The 23666-nt window shown below is 41.8% G+C and overlaps 1 protein-coding gene across 1 annotated transcript in view; it reads left to right on the top strand.

Annotated features, from left to right (window-relative positions):
• Positions 1-873: 873 nt before the first annotated feature.
• Positions 874-23666, top strand: part of LOC124605810 (protein MAK16 homolog) — a 69132-nt gene continuing 46339 nt past the window's right edge. The window contains exons 1-4 of the mRNA XM_047137718.1: positions 874-1033; positions 1136-1182; positions 7729-7872; positions 7947-8129. Coding sequence (XP_046993674.1) covers positions 1019-1033; positions 1136-1182; positions 7729-7872; positions 7947-8129 — 389 coding nt within the window. The 5' untranslated portion in view covers positions 874-1018. The remainder of the gene's footprint in view (positions 1034-1135; positions 1183-7728; positions 7873-7946; positions 8130-23666) is intronic.

Genomic DNA, 23666 nt, shown 5'->3' with positions numbered 1-23666 from the left:
CGTTTTCACTAGCATTACTGTCCTGTTCTTCACCTGAACGATGTATCCTCCGCTTCAGTAAACCCTAAGTGGAACACGGGATACAAATTGTAGATGTGCTGTTTAATTGGTCTGCGCTATTACTAACATAAAGTAGTATCAGTTTATTCTATCTCGTGAGATTTTTGAAGCATCTGTATCTTAGGATCAGTTTATTCTATCTCGTGAGATTTTTTTTAAAAAAAGCCAAAAAACACTTATCAGCTACTGAAGCAACTGTATCTTCTAATGGGTGCGGGAGTTCCGACTCACACCCACCCACCTCCCAAGGAGTCGGAACTCCCGCACCCATTAGAAGATACAGATGCTTCAGTAGCTGATAAGTGTTTTTTTGGCTTTAAAAAAAAATCTCACGAGATAGAATAAACTGATCCTACTTACGAATAGGTGGAAATACACGTACGTTACATTTGCAACCTGTTTCGTTTTATATGTTTTGATTGTTTATTTAACCTTTGTGTTTCACTTGTCTTTTGCTGTTATGTTTTAGTTTAGTTTTTTTATTGATTGATCAGTTTATTCTGTCTCGTGAGATTTTTTTTAAAGCCAAAAAACACTTATCAGCTACTGCAGCATCTGTATCTAATATCAAGCGATAGCTTTTAGATTCACATTCAATTATTTTAATGATAGCGCTTATTAGAACACAGAACTGCTTTATTATCAATGCCTCGAAGTGAAGACATTACTATCTATGACTAAGGAATGACGTCGTTGTTCAAAGCCGACAAAGTTGTATCCCCTGCTGCACTAGACCCGATTTTCATGTGCAAGTTTTCAATGCACGTGGGAACGTGTATTTCTCTCATGAAATGTGGTTTCGTTCAACTTGATGATCTTTGATGTAGTGTTGACATGTTGTTAGTAACCATGTGGGTTGTGTGAGCGTGTGTTTAGTAGGTTAATCGTGAGCTTTGAATTGTGTAACTTCAGATTTCATTGATAAACTGCGCTTACAGGTGGAGTCGTATTTTACGTGATGCAGCACGACGACGTAAGTGTTTAAGAATGTGTGCTGTCATCTGTTTAATAATAAATATTTATTACTTCAGTTGGGTTCAATTAAGGTTTGGTTGTCGGTTTTTCACTGTTCCAGGTTGTGTGGAGTGTTATAAATAAATCTTTCTGCTCATTCAAAGTTAAGTAAGTACATTACCGTACACACTCAGGCCTTACTGTTATGTTCATATAATTTTTCAGTCCAAACGAATGACTATTTTAAAGTGAAAGGTGTAAACATGAAGTTCGTAGAGCCAGTTTCATATCGTATGATACAGGTCATTTATGAGTCTGTCACATGTTTTCACTATTTCAAAGTTGCTAATAAAATTATAGATGAAGGTACATTTGTAGCTTAAATATTTACTTTTTCTGTTTATTTGTATAAATGAGGACATTTGTGAAAATTTCATAATGGAAAGGAAAATAAAAATTTGTAAATAAGAGAGTTAGTAATATGAAATTATTTTTAGTCGTAACATTGTTCACAATACTGGCCTGTAAGAAATGATTAACAGACAGACTTTTGAGCTTTATTTTCGTTTATAATTTGGGGAACTGAAGGATGTAAGTAACTTTTACAAACTTAAGAATTTGTTTGAAAATACCAATAGTTATAGGATGTTAACCATCCTGAGAAATAATAACGTGGAAACTCGACAAACTGCCAGCAATGATGCTAAAGTCGTAGGTTCTTAAAATATCGAAATATTTCTTAATAAGAATTAAAGTATCGGAATTTTTTGATTCTTTGTAAATTTTTCTCCAAACCATTCTAAATATTTCAAAAATTGCGTGGTAAATTATTTGGTCATTGTACTTGCAGAAGCTACAGTTAGCATGGCCAATATTTAGCATTATGGAAGCGTTCTATTCCCCTGCCTGCTTTGACCCAAGATGTCATCAATATTGTGGAAACGGATACTTACAGCGTGTACGAAATGACTATTATTTAACTACATACATACGTCAAAAAACACGAACAAATATAAAAATGACAACATCTCACTACAAAAATAAAATGAAACTAACAGGACAACAGCGGAAAATTGGGGGTTTAGGGCGGGAACAAGCTATATTGACAGCAATGAAAAACGCTGCATTATAACCCAACAAATAATTTAAAAAAATGTAATTACAGCAATCTGCTACACCAACACAACCACAAGAATTGAACATTTCCATTCACGTGTATAGATCTACCGCAGCTACCGATGGCAAAAAATCAATCACGCAACACCACAACTGTGAAAAGTGTAACGAAAACCCAAACAACTCAAAAACCGAAATACCCCACATTCACTACATCAGTTAAAATATAACTGACCTACCATAACCATTCAACACACAAAACATCACAATTACTATAGAATAAAACAAAACAAAAATTACTTACCAATAAAAGCTTTCAGCAATGCCACCCACGTCAACCGCCACTTGCACGTGCTACGCCACACACACACACACACACACACACACACACACACACACACACACACCACCAAATGTACATGTTTATGCTTTGAGCTGCTGGAATTCTCGTCAACCACATGTTGTTGTCACATATGTGATACCTAACATTCAGCAATAAGACCAAACATGTGCAGAAACTGTATGACAGACATCATATCGTCAACCATCTCGGAGTGTAATGATACACTTGTGAACTTCACTGTCATATCCATACCCGACAGAAAGAAATAAAAGAATTAAATGGCTACCCGCACAACAAACTAATCAGATCTGGTTTTAAATGAAATTAATAACCCACTGAAAACACTTCCACAAGCCACATTACCGCACCAACTACCTAATTGCAAAACCATATCAGCATGATAACCAAAACTCAATTGAACCCAGTATCACACGTTAAACTCAGCACATCCACATCCATCAATCACCAGAAGGCACCATCAAATACAACACATCTGCAAACACAATCAACTCGAAAGCTCTGCGCCACAGTGACGTTGCGCGCACCACCACCGATATGTCATAGGTCAAAGCAGATCAGTGGAATCGGATGCTTCTGTTCACTCCAATCTTTTTCTGTACAAAATGTGAGAAAGGCTTGAGTTGGCTTAACTGCACTCAAGATCAAAAACAATTGAGTAAATCTAAACAATACACTGCTAAAATGAGTTCATGTGTCTTTTATCATCTGCTTCTCATTGAACTTGGGTAGCCAGGTTGAATTTACATGTGAATAAGAATGATCCAACAAGAGCAGCACTTGAGAAATGGAAACTACACTGATTAGCAGATGACTATTTGGAAGCATTTATCGGACTATGAGGTGCGTAAGTGGACTGCTACACGTTGTAGCTTGTGAGACACTAGTTGTTTTTTCCCCACCCATCGCTGATTATCTCTCTCTCTCTCTCTCTCACACACACACACACACACACACACACACACACACACACGTGAAAAGAAGTTGCTCAGAATGAAGCCTTCTAAGGTGTACTGCTTTTCATGCTCAGTAACAGGAATTTCTACTACTTTGCTTCAAAGAGGAACACTATTGTCTCTTCTGTAAACAGAATTCCCCTAATGTACGTTTATTGCGAATTAAGCGTTTTATGGTTTGTAGTAATTTTGTTGTGGTCTGTGCAAATCCAGTAGCATCTTTTATAGCATCAACAGCTTTGTTCTCGAAGTTAAATTTTGTTGCAAGATGTTTACAGAGACTTCCTCCCCCATCACAGCATTTTTACCATGTCCAGTTGCTGAAAGTATCTGTTTTCTTGGCTTATTTTCTGAACGGTATTTTCCTAGATCATGAAACCAGTTTTTAAAATGTGATGCTGCACCATCTATGCTACTTCTTCAGTCTTGTTGACAGTGTAGTTTGCATGTATTCTGTCATGGGGTCAAGAGGAATATTCGGTATGAGTCGTCAGCTTTAACCGCTGCCACGATGTTAATGGCTGCTGTGACGTCATCTTTTGGTGTTTATATTCACAGATTTGTTGTTTGTTGGTGAATCCAACAAATGTGGAAGTTAAAAATTCTGGTTGTGCGACAGACTGTTGTGTAGCTTAGTCCAAGGTTTATGTTAGGTTGGAAGGTGGCAATTTGATTGTGAGTTATCTGTAGAACATTTGGGTTGGTGGTTGTTTATGGTATTTGTTGCACTTTTCTTACACTGCTGGTCAAAGCTGAGGACTCGTAATGAATATTACACTTTATACATGTCAGTCAGGAAAGAGGTTATCACTAATAGAGGTTCGAAGGAAAAGAGCAACTTGTGAACATTTACACTTCTGATGATTGCAAGTGGTAACTTCGAACTTCATTTTGCTAAGCAACAGAATACTTCTCAGCGAACTCAAAAAGAAGCCTGTGGCTGATTTTACTTCTGCTGTGGCTTGTCTCAGAATGCTGTGGATATGAAGGGAAACTAATCCTGTCATGACTCAATGGTTAACTTCTGTTTAACTCAAATTCGTGGCTCCATTGTCTGCATTGCCAACTCTCCTCTTTCTGACAGTGCATAGGTTGTGTCGTCGTCAGTATCCTGAAGGTGTAATGCTCCAGTGGTGATCTCTTCAGCATCAAGACACATTGCACACTCGTGCAACCAACATTTTTCTTGTGACTTTAGATGTATACACAAAAGCGTCAGGTATGGCTCTATGTACTTCTTCCCTGTGATATGACTTTTGATGAAACAAGGTATGTTTCAAATTAGTGCAGCACATGTGTATGCATATTTCCTTGGCTGAAGTGTAGATCAGGGCCGGGGATAGTCACGACTGTGCTTAACTACTGCTCATAGGTTGACAGTGTGTCAGTTTTGCGTAGCCACTAAGGTAAGACTGACATAACAAGTGAGAGGTGAGAACAGAGGCAATTTATTTCTAGAGTGGAAACTGAAACCATTGTCTTGTTTGCTGTTTTGTGTATTCAAGAGCTTTTAGAGGAGTACTTTGTGATTATGGCAGTGAGCGCTATGAAGTGAAGTGGATTGATTTAAGTGATTTAGTTCTGCACGGTGACATTGCCTGTTGGTCCATGTTTCATGGATTAGTTTCAGAGACATGAAAATGTGTCAGATGTGGTGGTGAAATGACTTTTAAAGAATCAAAGGTTTGTGTGGATGGAATCATGTGGAACTGCAGCATATGCTGCTACTGTGAGTAATAGGATCAATATTTGTTAATGATAGAATCGCAGGTTCGATATATTAACAAACAATGAGCCACCTACCTTCTCCCATGATTTAATTAAAAAACACTGATCCATGTATGTTTTCCCTCGATTTAATTTAAAAACATTTATTCACGTACTGTGCTCTTGCAGATCAGTTGTGTGGCAACACAGGAGCAGAGAAATATTTGACTGCTTCTTCGAACATATCATGGGTTGCGACACTGTCCTTGGTTTGCAGGTACTAGCACAGTTCAAAAAGCTATGATTCAAACAAGGAACAATAAATTTCTGATCACTATTTACAGCAGTGTTTCATCCTTACGTTGGCTGTGTAACACAAACAGCTGACACCTACATTTGTTCCCATCATACATTATGGCAAGTGCCGACAATGTTCCTTCACAAAACACACAAATATGCCACTAGCCTTATTCCAGACATAATGTTTCAGAGCAACATGAAATGTATCATCCAGAAATGGATTTTCATAGCAGGAATGTCTGGGTGTGTCCAAATAACTTTTTCCTTCTGCTATTTCACCTACTTTTGAAGTTAAGTGTTGTGAGGAAATGGGTATTTATTTCTGTAACTGCTGCTTGAATAGCTGTCTAATACCAGTATCAGTAATTGTACGAGGGTAAGTCAATTATTATCCGTAATTTAGTTATATTTTTGTTTATTTTGGCAGTACTGTCATTTTATATTGATGACACATGCTTTGTTTATTTGTTGTTTTATCTTTGCAATTTTCAAGCTGCTAAGCTAGTTTTGTGCTCTGCCATGCTGTTAATCATGGCTGCTCTCCTATCTATTTGCACCAAAGAAGAGCAGTGTTCAATGATACGTATTTTGTGGTTGGAAGGTGTATCAGGGGCCGAAATTCATCAAAGACTTTCGGTACAGTACGGCAACAGTGTTTTGCCACAACGGAGTGTCTACAAATGGATTGAAAAATTCTGAAATGGTCGCACAAGTGTTACGCACAATGAAGGAGCCGGACGACCGTTTACCGCCACAAATGAAGAAACTATTGAGCGTTCACATTAAATGATTGTCTTGGACAGACGATTAACTATTGATGAAGTGGCACATCGTCTGCAAATTAGTCACTTTTCTACCTGTGAAATCATCCACAAAAGATAGGGGTTTCATAAAGTTTGTGTGCAAGATGGGTCCCAAAACAACTCACACAGTTGCATAAACAAACATTCTTGGACATCTGCAAAAAGCATTTGGATCACTATGGTAATGATGGGAGCAACTTCTTGGACAGGATCATTACTGATGACAAAACATGGATCCATCATTATGAGCCGGAGAGTAAACGGCAGACTATGGGATGGAAACATCCAAATTCGCCGTGCAAGAAAAAGTTCAAGACCCAACCATCTGCAGGAAAACGGATGCTTACCGTATTTTGGGACGCACAAGGTCCAGTACTGGAACATTACGGGGAAAGGCTCACAACAATAAACAGTGGATGTTATAGTGAGATGTTTGCTGCCAGGCTAAAGCCTGCAATTCGAAGCAAACACCGAAGATTGCTGTCGAAAGGTGTTGTGTTGTTGCACGACAATACCCTTCCGCATACTGCTGCCCACACTGCTGAAACACTCCAGAAGCTCAAATTTGAAGTACTGGATCATCCTTCATATAGTCCCGATCTTGCCCCTTCTGTACTTTGGCAACTGGCAGCTGGTGAAATTGGAAACACACAGTAAACAACCCCCATTGTCCTGTGGAGTTGGCCAGGCAACCATGCCTACCACTAAGCCAACATATGACAACACCTGCAGTGATTTGAGTGCAGTGACATCATACCACTCCCTATCTTCAGCCTTATTGAGCTTAGTATATACAGGTCAAATACCCTGCTTGCAATGTTTTTCAGGCTCTTGGCATCACTCCCCTTCTGCATCAGTTTCTACTCAATGCGCAAGTTGGCAGTTCTGCCCAGATTCTCAAGTGGTCCATATTAGACAAGATTACCCATATGCAGACACCACGTCTGGAGTATGCCAAAAAACAGGTCATTTGGCATTACACTGTGGCAGACCCAAATAAGGTGAATGTTGAAGGCTGCATGTGGCAAGTTTTGCGTTGAGGAATAGGGCCAGGCAATGGAAAATTTTGTATGAGAAATTATGCACTTGAGAGGAGTAAGGAGTTCCTGAGACCCTATAAGATGGTGCAGGCATTGTAAGTAAAAGTTACGTATAAACAGAAAATTCTTCACACATTACACATTGGCATGGAAAAACTATATTCAGTGTTATAGAAAGTGAAGCTTTACATGAAAATGAATAACAAGAATTTCTATACTGTAGCAAAGAAATAGGAAAATCTTATGACATCCTAGAGATATGACACAGCTTAAGATATTTAATTTGTCTTTTGAAAGGAAAGGATACTACTAGCAAAATATATCTGCAGTCCACACTTTTTATATCTGCATCAGTTATCTATCCTACTTCTTCATCCGTGATGTTACACATAGTTTCCATTCTGTTATAAATGATTTACAATTTGTTGCAGTACCAAGACTCAGAGATTCTGCAGAAATGAGTATAATGTCTCAGGGTTGTGCAGTAGATCAGCCTGTCCTCTTGCCAACAGTCAGTATGCAACTGTCAGAGAAGAAAAAGGAATTGTCTATTTGTACATGAAAACAGCTGAAAGGTTTGTATTCTTTTTTAAAAATGGACTGTTAATGTGTTTATTCATGTATTGGAGCATGTTTTGTTTTCTTATAGGTCAGCATTTCCAAAAAAGACATGGGAGAAAGTGAAACTTTCAAGAAATTATGAGAAAGCAATCCATCAGATAAAAGAGAACTTGTTATACTGGCCAGGGTTCATTAGGACGAAATGTAAGCAGAGATTCACCAAAATAACACAGTATCTCATTCGTATGAGGAAACTGACTTTACGGAGACAGTAAGTATTTTTAGCCATAAAATTTTTCATTGTCATTGTTAATCCTATGAAATACAAGAAGATACACTGATGAGCCAAAACATTTTGACCACCTGCTTAGCAGGGTGTTGGAACTCAATAAGGTAGCATATCTGCATGGCATAGGTTCGATCAGGTAGGTGTCTGGAGTTATGTAGCATCAGATATGTACATTTACGGGCCATGCAATTACATTAAACTCTAGATTATCCTCAGGTGAATTATCTGATTTGCAGGTTATTTGTGGCCCGTTTCTCCCACTTCTTTTTCCCCGCTGAAAATTTTTCTTTAACCTGTGAATGGTTTTGGTTGAGCAGTAGTAATCTTGTGTTACAATACTAGTGCAGTAAACAATGTGCTGCACGAACATTTCAAGTGCTGGACTGTATTTTGTTTCAAAGTAGTGTAAGATGGTGTGAAATTGGCTTGTGGTGTACCAAATTTTCGCATATACTGTGCTGATTAAAGTATAAGGGGCGTTCAAAAAGAAACAAGCCAGAGGCATAATTACAGATATATTGACCCTGGCTGTTGAGACACTTGTCCCACAGTGCCGCAAGGCGGTGAATAGCTTTCTCATAAAATTCCCAGGGCTACCATGTTAACCAGTTGCGCATGTACCGCTGGATGTCGTCATCCAAGGTGAATTGTTTGCCCCTCAGAGCAAGAAATGGTGTAATCACAGGGAGAGAGAGGTCTGGACTGTATGGAGAGTGATCAAGAACCTCCCATTTGAAATTTTTGCAGGAGTGCCGTGACTGTGTTGGCCATATGAGGCTTTGCATTGTCATGGAGCAGAATGACCCCACGGGTGAGATTGCCTGGTAATTTTGATTTGATTGCTTGGTGAAGGGTGGTCAAGGTTTGCGAGTAACGCTGGGCATTCACTGTTGTCCCGTGCTGCAGGAAGTGAATCAGTGGGGTCCATCTTGGTTAAAGAACAACATCAGTGTAACCTTTACTGCACTCGTGTGGATGGCCTTACCATTTTTTTTTTTTTTTTTTTTTTTTTTTTTTTTTTTTTTTTTGGTGATGTGACCCTGGGTGCTTCCACTGGAGACTTTGTTGTTTTGATTCTGGTTCGAAGTGATGACACCATGTCTTGGCTCAAGCCACCACTCGTGCCAGGAACGCATTCCCTTCCCGAGCATAGCGTGGGTCATTCGACGTGCCTCCTGGTGTGGTTGAAGACCGTGGAGCATCCATTGGGCGCACACTTTGCACATGTGCAGTCCTTCCTTCATGATGGTGTGAACACTTCTGATGCTCAATCTGACCACGGTGGCTATGGCTTTCACCGTCACTTGGCGGTCCTGGGTAATGAGTGCATCCACCAGCTGGATGATGTCATCAGTAATGCAGTGTGGTGCTCCGGACCATGCATCATCAGCTAATGACACCTGTCCTTCCCTGAAGTGCTTGTGCCATGCCTTGACCCTTGCAAGGGACATTCAGTGTACGCTGTACGCTTGTGACATCCGTTGATGAATGTCCGTTCCTCCTCGTCCTTCCGCTGTCAGAAAACGAACACCACCTCTTTGCTCTTCTGTTGATACCTCCATGTCACTGTTTGCATTGCAACTAGTGTTGGATGATTGATGCATGCTGCTGCTAGCTCTGTATGGTCACGTGACATGCACGTGTGCCTTCTAGCGACGGGCTGTGGACTTCCATGCTCTGGTCGGAACCACACCTCGTTACACATGCTATGGTACTACCATCTTGTCTTTCGACGCGCAGGTCGCCGAAGTGGCGTCAAATCGAAAGACCTGCACCAGGCGAACGGTCTACCCGATGGGAGGCCCTAGCCACACGACATTTCCATTTTTTACCGGTCTGCGTATTCCAGACTCCGGCTCGTTTCTTTTTCAATGCCCCTTATAGATTATTGTGGATAATCTAGAGTTTACTGTACCCTAAATTGTGGGCCAGTGTTTGGTGGACTATCGGATTCAAATTAGAGATGGGCAAACTAGTTCATCCTTGGGAACTAGTTCACTGCTGATAGTTCTTTTTTGGGATCCATTCATTTTTACTCGTTCACCGTTCATTTGTGCTTGGTATATGGATCTTATGAAAAACTGAAAACTAGTAGTGTAGGTGACTGAAGGATGAAGGGCACCAAGAGGTGGCACGTGCCTACCCCCTGGAGTTTATTCATTACAGAATTCTTATACACTTTTAGTAGTAATTTCTGTGATTCTGCAGAACCTCTCGTGTAGCCAACTGTAGCCTTGTGTGGCTGATTGCAGGGAAATAATATAGGGTGGCGCACCGAAAACCGGCCCCGAGTACAGACTGTTTGCCAATTACGGACAATGTGTTTCCCGTTACGAGCAGATACAACAAACAGACAAACATGTAATAATTAAACAGTGAAGAAATAACTAGCTAATGCAAGCAACAATTGTGAAGAAATAACTAGCTAATGCAAGCATCAATTGCGAAACAATCGATGACGATGTGTAGAGAACTGGAGAAGAGAACATGAAAGACTCACGCGACGCGCATGGGCTATAGCTCATGTAGTCTTGTAAACCTGTTGATGGCTGTTTCCCAACTTAATAGACCACAAGTGTCTTGTATAAAATTCTTTGTTTCGACTTCCACTACATAGCTATGCTACGCTGTTAACAATAATCGTTTATACCCTATATATACTTCACATTGTCTCTGAGTTCGTAGGGGAAGTAGAGACTTAATGGAAGCATAAAATAAAATGTGGTTTTCTCATACTTGCATCACACGCTTAGTAAAAATTAGGTTTTTACGTTGCATTATTAAAGTTAATGCAGCAATAATAATAATAATTCCCGTGGAGGCCTGGGAAAAGAATAGGCCTCCGGTATGTTCTGCCAGTCGTAAAAGGCGACAAAAAGAACAAACCACTAATAGGGCTAACCCCCCTTTTAGTGTGATTAGTTGGTTCAGGACAGAACTAAAGAAGCCCCGGACAAGTGCCGTCATGGTCGGGGACGACGCTTGAACCCTATGCCCGCCCACAATGGTAACGACACTGCTAGCCAGCTGGAAAATGATTTAAATCCAAATAGAGGTGTTTTGCAGGATATGCTTCCTGCAACCATTCTAGAAGGAAAACAAAGACAGAGGATGAGATGGTCAGATGAAGTTAACCGACACCTCATGTTCTGTTATTACCAATCAACAAACCTAGGAACCAACACAACTGGATACAGATCACAAGTATACACAACATTTATTACCAGATACCCAGAATAAAAATTTTTAACAGGACAACGACTAGGTGATCAGAGCCGTGTAATAATAAAAAATAACAGGATACCCCAGTCAGAATTAGAAAACATCAAACAACAAATACGGGAACAAAATAATGTGCAATCAGAAGAAGAAGAAAATACAGTAATGGACTCAAACATCCCAGAGCAAACAAACAAAGAACGACACGCATCAATTAAACAATCAGAGGAAAACGAAATCTTAAGACAGCCACCAGAACAAGCACAAATAGAACACGAAGTGACACACATTTTAGATATAGAAAAAAAATTTCAGCTGACATATATAGAATACAAAGACACAAATACAGACATTAGACCATTCTTGCATAGACCACCAAATAACGCACAAGTCGAAACAACAATAAAAACTATCAACACAATCATACACAACAAAATAAAACACAACTATGGAAGAGTTACAACTACTGGTTTATATAGGAGCACTCACTACACTAAATATACGCACCAGGCAGAGATCAGAACCAACCAACACACAGAAGAAACCCACAAAACCAGCATGGCAACACAGGCTACAGATCAGAATAGAAAAACTGAGAAAAGACATCGGACAGCTGACACAATTTATAAGAAATGAAATGTCAGAAAAAAAAACGAAAAAGGTTAGGTACAATCTCACAACAAGAAGTGATAGAGCAATTAGATGCAAAGAAGCAGAAATTACAAGCATTGGCCAAACGACTTCGAAGATACAAAAAAGTGAAAATAGAAGGAAACAAAACCAAACATTCAACACAAACCAAAAGAAATTTTACCAGACAATAGATAACACACACATTAAAATAGACAATCCACCTAACATAACAGACATGGAACACTTCTGGAGCAACATGTGGTCAAACCCGGTACAACATAACAGGCATGCACGATGGATACAAGCAGAAACAGATACATACAAGATGATACCACAAATGCCTGAAGTGATAATTTTGCAACATGAAGTCACCCAAGCAATTAATTCTACTCACAGTTGGAAAGCCCCTGGAAAAGATAAAATAGCAAATTTCTGGCTAAAGAAGTTCACCTCAACACATTCACATCCAACTAAATTATTTAACAGTTACATTGCAGACCCATACGCATTCCCTGATACACTTACACATGGAATAACTTGTCTGAAACCTGAAGATGAAGCAGACACAGCAAACCCAGCTAAATATCGCCCCATAACATGCCTACCAACAATATACAAAATATTAACTTCAGTCATTACACAGAAATTAATGACACATACAACACAGAACAAAATTATAAATGAAGAACAAAAAGGCTGTTGCAAAGGGGCACGAGGATGTAAAGAGCAACTGATAATAGATGCAGAGGTGACATATCAAGCTAAAACTAAACAAAGGTCGCTACACTACGCATACATTGATTACCAAAAAGCTTTTGATAGTGTACCCCACTCATGGTTACTACAGGTATGGGAAATATACAAAGTATGGATCTGCCAAAGGCTTTTGACACTGTTGACCACAAAATATTACTGGAAAAATTAGAACACTACGGTATCAGAGGAATTGCAAACAACTGGATTGCTACATTCCTAACCAATCGGATGCAGAGAGTCAGCATGAAATATACTAATAGACAAAGTAACTCAATAACCGAAATACTATCAAGTAATAAAACTGTAAAGCAAGGTGTTCCACAGGGCTCAGTATTGGGACCCCTACTTTTCCTCCTGTATATTAATGACTTGAGCCTGAATGTTGATGCACACAAAACAATAATATTTGCTGATGACACAACTGTACTCCTCAAAGGGGAGAATACAAAGGCTGTTCAAAAAGCTGTGAACTTGGCTACTGATCAACTCAGCAACTGGGCAAAAATCAACAGATTAACTATCAACACCAAAAAGACAGCTTCCATGAACTTCCACACAACACAAAATGCGAATTCCTCTCAGCCATCTATCACTATAAATAACCAGTCAATAGATACCGACACTGTTTTCAAATTCCTAGGTCTGTGGGTTCAAGATAACCTGAAATGGAATACACATACAGGAAAGGTAAATGCCAGGATTTGTACTGGCTGTTATGCATTGAGTGTACTGAAAACATGTGCTAGCCTGAAAACATTAACCAGTGCATACTAAGCTTATATACAAGCCCACCTAAAATATGGTGTAATATTCTGGGGAAATGCTCCAACTGCTCTGAGCACATTCAGAATCCAGAAGAGAGCAATGAGGATTATTACTGGGAGCAAACCCAGAGACTCCTGCAAACGCATCTTCAGAAAGTTGGAAATCCTTACACTGCCTTGCCTCTACATTCTTGAGACTCTAAAATTCTTCAGGAAACACATAGTGCCAACTGACCCCAGAGTCGTAAAAAATAGTGAAATACATGAACACAACACCAGGAAAAACGCAAACCTGCATGTTATACGTACAAACACTCAACTGTGTAAAAAGGGAGTTTTCCACATGGGCCTCCAACTGTTCAACAATCTTCCCACTAGTATTAAGTCCATCGAAGACAACATAAAATTTAGCAAAGCCGTGAAGTCATATTTGTTGTGTCACTGTTTTTACTCTGTAAATGAATACTTAGAACAATAATCTTGCTGTTTGTGTTAAATTGAAAACATTGAGCAATATAATGGATCAGGATACTTTAGGCTTACGTTAATACATGTTAACAATGTTAAATGATTATTTTCCGACATCTGCAACACACTGTGTACCATCAGATCACATGGAATAAATAAATGTAGATCCTAAATTGATACAGTTCCTAAACATAGTAATGAAAAATTGGAAAACCACACTTAATATCCAAACAAATACAAATTTTATCTCATCACAGCCAATACAGATTAAGCGTGGAATATACCAAGGAGACTCATTAAGTCCTTTCTGGTTCTGCCTTGCTCTGAACCCACTATCCAACATGCTGAATAATACAAATTGTGGATGCAATATTACTGGAACATACCCACACAAAATCACACATCTGCTATACATGGATGATCTAAAACTACTGGCAGCAACAAATCAACAACTCAAAACAATTACTAAAGATAACAGAAGTATTCAGCAATGATATAAATATGGCTTTTGGACCAGACAAATGTAAGAAAAATAGCATAGTCAAGGGAACACACACTAAACAAGAAGATTACATATTGAATAACCACAGCGACTGCATAGAAGCGATGGAAAAAACAGATGCCTATAAATATCTAGGATACAGACAAAAAATAGGAATAGATAATACAAATATTAAAGAAGAACTAAAAGAAAAATATAGACGAAAACTAACAAAAATACTGAAAACAGAATTGACAGCAAAAGCTATAAATACTTATGCTATACCAATATTGACCTACTCATTTGGAGTAGTGGAATGGAGTAACACAGACCTAGAAGCACTCAATACACTTACACGATCACAATGCCACAAATATAGAATACATCACATACATTCAGCAACAGAAAGATTAGCATTAAGCAGAAAGGAAGGAGGAAGGGGATTTATCGACATAAAAAACCGACATTATGGACAGGTAGACAATTTAAGAAAATGGTCTCTAGAACGAGCAGAAACTAGCAAAATACACAAAGCAATCACTCATATAAATACATCGGCTACACCACTGCAATTTCATAACCACTTCTACAACCCTTTAGATCACGTAACATCAACAGATACGAAGAAAGTAAATTGGAAAAAGAAAACACTACATGGCAAGCACCCGTATCATTCCCCCCAGAGGGTCCCCAACTCATTTGCGGATACGTGCGTAGTGAGCATGGTACCCCGAGCTAATGTGGCCTTCCTTCCTTTCTGGGCTGCATACCTTTCCTTTCCGCATCCTTCCCCAACCCCCCTCTTCGCCCCCCTCCCCTCACCTCTGCCTCTTTCTTTCCCTTTCTCCCCCTCTGGGAGTATGTTTTGTGCCTACGTCCGGAGACGGACGCTCGAAACTGTCACAAATTCTTTGCTTTCTCCGCTTGCAAGTCTTCGTCCTTCCTTTGTCCTTCTCTTTTCCTTACTCCTTCTCTTTGCCCTTTTCTCCGCTGCGGCGTTTGAGACATCTCTGCTCTCCTTTCCCTTTCTCTTTTTTCGTCCCTGTGCGTGTCTGAAGGCCGACCCACGCATTTCCATGCGTAGCCGGTGACGGGGTAATGCATAATTCCCCGCCCCGGGTAGACAGGTAGGACACGTACGTACCCCCTGGTAACGGCCAGGCCCAGGGAGGGGTGATTACCCGAGCTGATGCCTTCCGAAAGTGCCGATTGGTCCCTCCGTCCGTTTCTCGGGAGGTGTGACCTGAGGTGTGAACAATCACCTAAGGCGGGAGTGCCCTCAGAGAGGGCACCCACAAGGAAGGAGCGCGCCATCGGAGACGCCGGTAATCATGGGGGATACTTTCGCAATGGTTTCCTCATCTTCTACTATGTCAGCTCACAAGCGTAAGTTCAATGAGTCTCAGCCACAGACAGTCCTTCCATCGTTGCCACAGTTCCTTGTTGTTTCTCGGTCTGACAAAGGTCACGACTTCTCCACGGTCAACCCTTTCATTATTCAGAAAGGTGTTGATGCAATTGCAGGTCCTGTAAAGTCTTGTTCCAGACTATGAAATGGCACCTTGTTGTTAGAAACAGTCAGTGCCCTCCAGGCACAAAAATTGCTGCGTACTTCACTGCTACACACCTTCCCTGTCCGGGTGGAACCGCACCTTACTTTAAATTCGTCACGTGGGGTCGTTTATACACGCTCCCTCCACGGATTGTCTGACGAGGAAATTCAACACTACCTGTCTGACTAGGGCGTAACGGCAGTTCATAGAGTCATGAAAAGGGTTGACACGTACATCATTCCAACCCGTACTGTCTTCTTGACATTTGATAAAGTTAAACTCCCATCGAAAATCAAAGCAGGCTATGAGATAATTTCTGTTCGCCCTTACACCCCAAACCCTATGCGTTGCTATCGGTGTCAGCGGTTCAATCACACCAGCCAGTCATGTTCCAATCTGGCCAAATGTGTTACGTGTGGCAAGGATGCCCATGAGGGTGCTTGTCCACCTCCATCCCCTCGTTGCATCAACTGTATGGGTGACCACGCTGCTTCCTCTCGAGTTTGCCCCATTTTTAAAGGCGAAAAGCTCATTCAGGAAATCAGAGTGAAGCCCACCGTGCCACAGACAGGAAAATACAGCACTGTCCTTGCCTCTCCTCGGCCAACAAATGAGGCGGCCACGCAGACTTGTGGCCTTACCTTTAGTGCCACGGTCGTCAGATCGGCCAGCGCAAAGATCGCCCGTTCAACCTCCCCACTTTCGCCTGCCCATTCTATGGCTCACCCTTCATCGGGTTCTGCTAAATCTCGAGCCCAAAAGTCAGACACCAAGACTTCGAAAAAAGTGCATACTAGTGAAGATTTTTTACGTACCCCACCTTAACAACCATCGGTTCCTCCTTCATCTAAACATCATGTTTCCAAGAAGGCTAGTAAGAAACCCAGTTCCTGTCCTCCGCCAAGGCGTGTCTCATCTACAGCACCACCTGGCGGTAATCGCCCTCGGCCGTCTTCTGTGTCACCGAGGCGCACTGCTGGCGGCCGATCGCTGGTGGCAGGAGCTGCTCCTGAACAACCTATGGATCAGGATCTTCTGCCTTCGGCTGAATGCCATTCCATGCTGTCGGTCGCAAGCTCTGAGCAGTCGCTGAGTTGACAGCAACCTTGGTCACATTCCTCCATTTTCTGTTCACCCTATGTCCATTATCCACTGGAATATCCACGGCCTTAGAGCCAATCGGGATGAATTGTCGATCCTCTTACGATCCTACTCGCCGGTGATCTTCTGTCTTCAGGAAACAAAGCTGCGTCCCCATGACCGCTTTGTTCTCCTCTATTTTCAGTCCGTCTGATTTTATCTCCCCTCTGTTGAAGGCACTCCAGCACATGGAGGACTCATGATTCTTCTCCATGATACTCTCCATTATCACCCAATCCCCTTAAACACTTCCTTCCAAGCTGTCGCTGTCCGTCTTTCCCTTTCTGGATATACCTTTTCTCTTTGTACTCTATACATTCCATCGTCCACACCAATGGCACGAGCTGATCTCCTTCATCTTCTTGGTCAGCTTCCACCCCCTATTTGCTGGTTGGGGACTTCAATGCCCACCACCCGCTTTGGGGATCTCCACATCCTTGTCCGCGTGGCTCACTATTGCTAGACGTCTTCCACCAAGCGGATTTAGTTTGCTTCAACACTGGGGACCCTACATTTTTGTCTGCCTCCACAACAAAATTCTCTCATTTGGACCTTTCGGTCGGTACTGTTCCGATAGCTCGGCGCTTCGAATGGTTCGCCCTTGATGATACACACTCGAGTGACCACTTTCCATGTGTCCTTAGACTGCAGCCTCAACAGCCATATATGCGCCTACAACGCTGGAAGTTTGGCCAAGCCGATTGCTCACTTTTTTTGTCTCTAGCGACATTCGATGACCGTCACTTTCCTAGCGTCGACGATGAGGTCACACATATTACAGACGTTATTCTTACAGCTGCGGAACGTTCAATACCACGCACCTCCGCATTGCCCCGGCGCCCCCCAGTTCCTTGGTGGAACGTGGCATGCCGTGACGCAATATGTGAGCGGCAACGTGCTCTTCGCGTTTTCCGCCACCATCCTACTTTTGACAACTGTATCCGCAATAAGCAGTTCCGAGCGCGATGCCGTCGCTTCATCTGCGATAGCAAGAAGGAAATCTGGAAATTCTTTACTAGCTCATTTAACACCTTCACTCCCTCCTCGGAAGTTTGGAGTCGGATTCGACGGTTCTGAGGCGCGCCTAGTTTCTCCCCGGTCTCTGGGCTCACTGTCGCGCATGATATATTAGTGGACCCCGTCACAATTTCTAACTCATTGGGTCAACACCTTGCTGAGATTTCGAGCTCTTCAAATTATCTGCCAGCGTTTCTCCCGAAGAAACGTGCAGCGGAAGTGTGACCTCTTGCTTTCTCCTCTCAAAATCGTGAAAGCTACAATACTGTTTTCTCGATGTGGGAACTCCAACATGCACTCTCTTCTTCTCGCTCCTCCGCCCCAGGACCGGATGGTATCCACATCCAAATGTTGCTGCATTTATCATACCATAGTCTGCTTTACCTCCTTCGCCTTCATAATCGAATTTGGACCGACAGTACTTTTCCCAGACGATGGCGGGAAGCTAGCGTCGTTCCTGTTCCAAAACCTGGAAAGGACAAACATCTCCCCTCGAGCTATCGCCCCATTTCTCTCACTAGTAGTGTATGCAAGGTTTTGGAGCGTATGGTGAATTGCCGTTTAGCTTCGTGGCTTGAGTCCCGCAGTCTTTTAACACCTGCCCAATGCGGTTTCCGAAAGCATCGTTCTGCAGTTGACCATCTTGTTGCTCTCTCCACTTATATCGTGAACAATTTTCTCCGGAAATGCCAAACAGTAGCAATATTTTTTGATCTGGAGAGAGCATACGATACCTGTTGGAGGACAGGCATCCTCTGCACACTGTTCTCTTGGGGCTTTTGAGGCCAGCTGCCCCTTCTTCTTCACGAATTTATGGCAGAGCGCACATTTAGAGTGTGGGTGAACACCACTCTCTCCCGTACTTTCTCCCAAGAAAACGGGGTACCCCAGGGCTCCGTGCTGAGTGTTGTACTGTTTGCCATTGCCATAAATCCGATTATGGATTGTCTCCTTCCTGATGTCTCGGGCTCCCTCTTTGTGGACGATTTTGCGATCTACTACAGCTCTCAACGGACCAGCCTTCTTGAACGATGTCTTCAAGGATGTCTTGATCGCCTCCACTCTTGGAGCATCGAAACTGGCTTCCGATTTTCTCCCAGTAAGACCGTTTGTGTTAATTTTTGGCAACGTAAGGAGTTTCTTCCACCCTCCTTACATCTAGGACCTGTCAACCTTCGGTTTTCGGACGTCGCTAAATTCTTGGGTCTTATGTTTGACAGAAAACTGTGCTGGGCCTCTCACGTTTCCTATCTTTTGGCTCGCTGTCTGCGATCCCTCAACACCCTCCGTGTCCTGAATGGTACCTCCTGGGGAGCGGACCGAGTGGTTCTTCTCCGCCTCTATCGCGCCTTAGTGCGCTCGAAATTGGACTATGGAAGCATAGTTTACTCCTCTGCTCGGCCGTCTATTCTTCGGCGTCTCGACTCTATCCACCACTGTGGATTACGTTTAATGTCTGGAGCTTTTTACACCAGCCCTGTGGAAAGCCTTTATGCTGAGACTGATGAACCTCCGCTGTCCAATTGGAGAGCTGTCCTTTTGAGTCGTTATGCTAGCCATCTGTCTTCCATGCCTGCTAATCCGGCCCATGACATTTTTTTTGACGCCTCCTTGGATGTAGGGTATGCAGGCTGCCCTTCCTCCCTATAACCATCGGGAGTCCACTTCCGTCAACTGCTCCATTCTCTTTCCTTCCGCTTTCCTAAAACCTTCTTGACAACTTGGGGTACAGCACCGCCTTGGCTCCGTCCCCGGATCTGCCTGCTCCGTGACCTTTGTCAATTTCTCAAGGATGGTACCCCTTCACTTGTTTATCATCGGGCATTTGATGCTCTGTGTGCACAAATGAAGGAAGCCACATTTATTTACACTGATGGCTCGAAAACATTGTTAGGTGTAGGGAGTGCCTATATTGTTGGCTACACCCCCATTCGATTTCGGCTTCCCGACCAGTGTTCGGTTTATACTGTGGAGCTTTACGCTGCTCTCCCGGCTGTCCAATACATCCGCTGCCATCAGCGGATACAGTATGTTATCTGTTCAGATTCTCTCAGCTCTCTCCTCAGTCTCCAAGCTCTCCACCCTGCCCACCTTCTGGTCCACCGGATTCAGGACTGCCTGCGCTTGCTCCATTTGGGGGGCGTCTCTGTGGCGTTCCTCTGGCTCCCAGGACACGTTGGTATCTGTGGCAATGAGGCGGCCGATATAACGGCCAAGGCTGCAGTCTCTCTTCTTCGGCCAGCTATTCGATCGATTCCCTTCGCCGATCTTCGGAGCGTTTTATGTCGTCATGTTATTCTTTTATGGCACGCACATTGGTTGACACTTCCCCATAATAAATTGCGGGACGTGAAAGCTCTTCCCTGTGCTTGGACCTCTTCCTCCCGAACGCATTGTCGGGAGGAGGTAATTTTAACTAGACTCCGGGTAGGGCACTGTCTTTTTAGCCATCGACATCTTTTAAGCGGCGATCCTCCCCCACTCTGTCCCCACTGCTCTCAGCTGTGGACGGTAAGACGCCTTTTAATTGAGTGCCCCTATTTTACTCCGTTACGCGCCCGTCTACAGCTGTCACCTGATATATCTTCCATTTTAGCAGATGACACGCACTCGGCCGATTGCGTTCTCGAGTTTATTAGTGCCAGTGAGATGACGTCAGTCATTTGAAGCTCTTTTTGGGGACAACCAACCCCTTTCTGTAGTGGATTTTTAAGCTTTTCTTCTCCTTTTAGTTTCTCCGATTTTTTGAGTTTCGTTCCCATTGCTGCTGCTTTCCATTTTCGTTTATTCCCGTTTCCTAAGTCACAGACCGGGCGCTAATGACCATAGTAGTTTTGCGCCCTAAAAAAAAAAAGTATCATCTAACACAGCTACACATCGATCAAGACGCATCCAACACATGGCTAAGAAAAGGCAATATATACAGTGAGAGAGAAGGATTCATGATTGCAATACAGGATCAAACAATAAACACCAGATATTACAGCAAGCATATTATTAAAGATCCCAATACCACAACAGATAAATGCAGACTTTGCAAACAACAAATAGAAACAGTAGATCACATCACAAGCGGATGTACAATACTAACAAATACAGAATACCCCAGAAGACATGACAATGTAGCAAAAATAATACATCAACAGCTTGCCTTACAACATAAACTTGTAAAACAACACGTTCCCACATACAAGTATGCACCACAAAATGTACTGGAGAATGATGAATACTAATTACACTGGAATGGAACCATTATAACAGATAAAACAACACCACATAACAAACCTGACATCATACTCACCAATAAAAAGAAGAAATTAACACAACTTATCGAAATATCCATACCCAATACAACAAATATACAAAAGAAAACAGGAGAAAAAATTGAAAAATACATCCAACTGGCTGAGGAAGTCAAGGACATGTGGCATCAGGATAAAGTTGACATTATACCAACTATACTATCAACTACAGGAGTCATACCACACAATATCCACCAGTACATCAATGCAATACAGCTACATCCAAACTTATACATACAACTACAGAAATCCGTAATTATTGATACATGTTCAGTTACCCGAAAGTTCCTAAATGCAATAAACATATACCGTACAGTTAAAAGGAAGTCACGCTTGATCAAGGTCCGCGTCACTTTCCATTTTTGACCAGACATAACGTCTGAGAAAAGAAAGAATAATAATAATAATTAAGTTCGCGGTAATAAAGTTTTTGGTTTGAAAGCTCCTTATGAACAAATATTTTTGAGATAATAAGTAAATACGATTTTATGGCAATCTGTCTTTTCAAATGGAGAGGCACTGCTTTTCCTAATGAGCCAAAATGACTTTTTTTTTCCAAATACACCAAACTAGCAGGTAATGCAAATTGGAAACAACCAAACTTAAAAATAATTAGAGCCTTCCTGAATGTAATGTTTTGTATATGAAAGATACACAAAAATCGTTTTATATGAGTTTTCGTACACTAAAAATTAAGCAAATTATTGAAAGTTAGCTGCTAAATCAAGTCGATGAAACCAAAAAAATGTGAATATCAAAAAATCTTTTCTTGTTATAAGTATGTCTTCTGCTGTTCATAGATATAATGAAGTGAGCTGATATGCCCTTTTGTTACCTGAAAAGACGTACCTATTACATACAACGTAATTTTTATGTAATTTATGTAACTATAAAATACTTTTTGATTACCGGTCGTGGATGCTGAATAGCCAGAACCAAGTGCAAGAACAGTTTGGAACACATGTAAAACAGGCGAGCGCAGTGAACGAAATGAGTGAATTTACTAGGAGCAGTTGGCAGTGGAAATGAGACAGGTGGTCATGCGAAGAACAACGAGTGTGGCCGAGGGAGACAGAGACTGAGATGAGCACGCGATCGAGGCTGGAACGAGAACTGCCAAAGTGACCGCCGCGACCGAAGTGAACTATGAACCGATAGTTCCTTGGAATTCGTTCCTCGGTCCTTTCGTTCATCTTGGTGAACCGTTCCTTTGCACCCGTTCGTTCGCAAACTACCCATCTCTAATTCAAATTAGTAAATTTGGTGGCCAAGTCATCACTGTGAATTAACTACATTGCTCCTGCAACCACTGTAGCATGAAGGGACTCGTGATATGCAGCGATGTTCACATAGGGTCCTGGATGATGGTGTATTTGGACATTTCCACCAACACTGTGTTCGAGAAGTATGGTTCAACCAACCAAGTGATACATTTCCATTAAGGGTGGCTAAATCTCTATGATCGCATGCCCTCTGCAATTTGGTTAACATGTGAAGACGTAGGTGACGTGTGCTGTGAAGCTCAATGTTCAACAATACAGTGAATAGTACTCTCAGAAACACTTGCACGTGCACCACTTTTGTTCTCTGTCAGATCTGCCACAAATTGCAACCTATTGTAAATGACAGAGAAAGTAAGCCTCCAACAATCTCTGTGTTCAGTGATGGGATTTGGACATTCTACACCTTGTCACCTTATCATTCTTTCACTATCCTTCAACTTTAGTTGTCCCTGACAGTAGCACGTGACAGCCAACCAGATTTGCCATTTCAGAGATGCTCATGCTCTGGAATCAGGCCATAACAGCATGCCCTTCGTCATAGCTGCTCAGTGTATTTTCCTGTTGGTGTCTTTTATCATCACTGGAATAATCTACCCATTTGTCTCTGCTCTGCTTATATACTTCCCGTGTCATGTGCCTACGTCACCACCATGTGGCATTCGATCTCGCAGTGGGCAATGGTCATAATGTTCTGGCTCATCAGTGTATGTAACATTGTGGTGTCTGACACTCATATTGTGCTCTTGCAACTGCACTGGAATCACTTAATGATTTTTCAAAAATTTGTGTTGTGTGGGAACCACAATGTATTTATTTATTTTGATAGCAAATTAATTTCATATCTTTTTGAACTAAAGAATATTACTTTTTATCAGTGCTGGTGGAAAGAAATAATGTTACCTT

Source organism: Schistocerca americana, chromosome 3 (genome assembly GCF_021461395.2).
Source record: "Schistocerca americana isolate TAMUIC-IGC-003095 chromosome 3, iqSchAmer2.1, whole genome shotgun sequence".
NCBI lineage: Eukaryota > Metazoa > Arthropoda > Insecta > Orthoptera > Acrididae > Schistocerca > Schistocerca americana.
The sequence above is the reverse complement of the archived record's forward strand: the minus strand, read 5'-3'. Positions and strand labels throughout refer to the sequence as shown.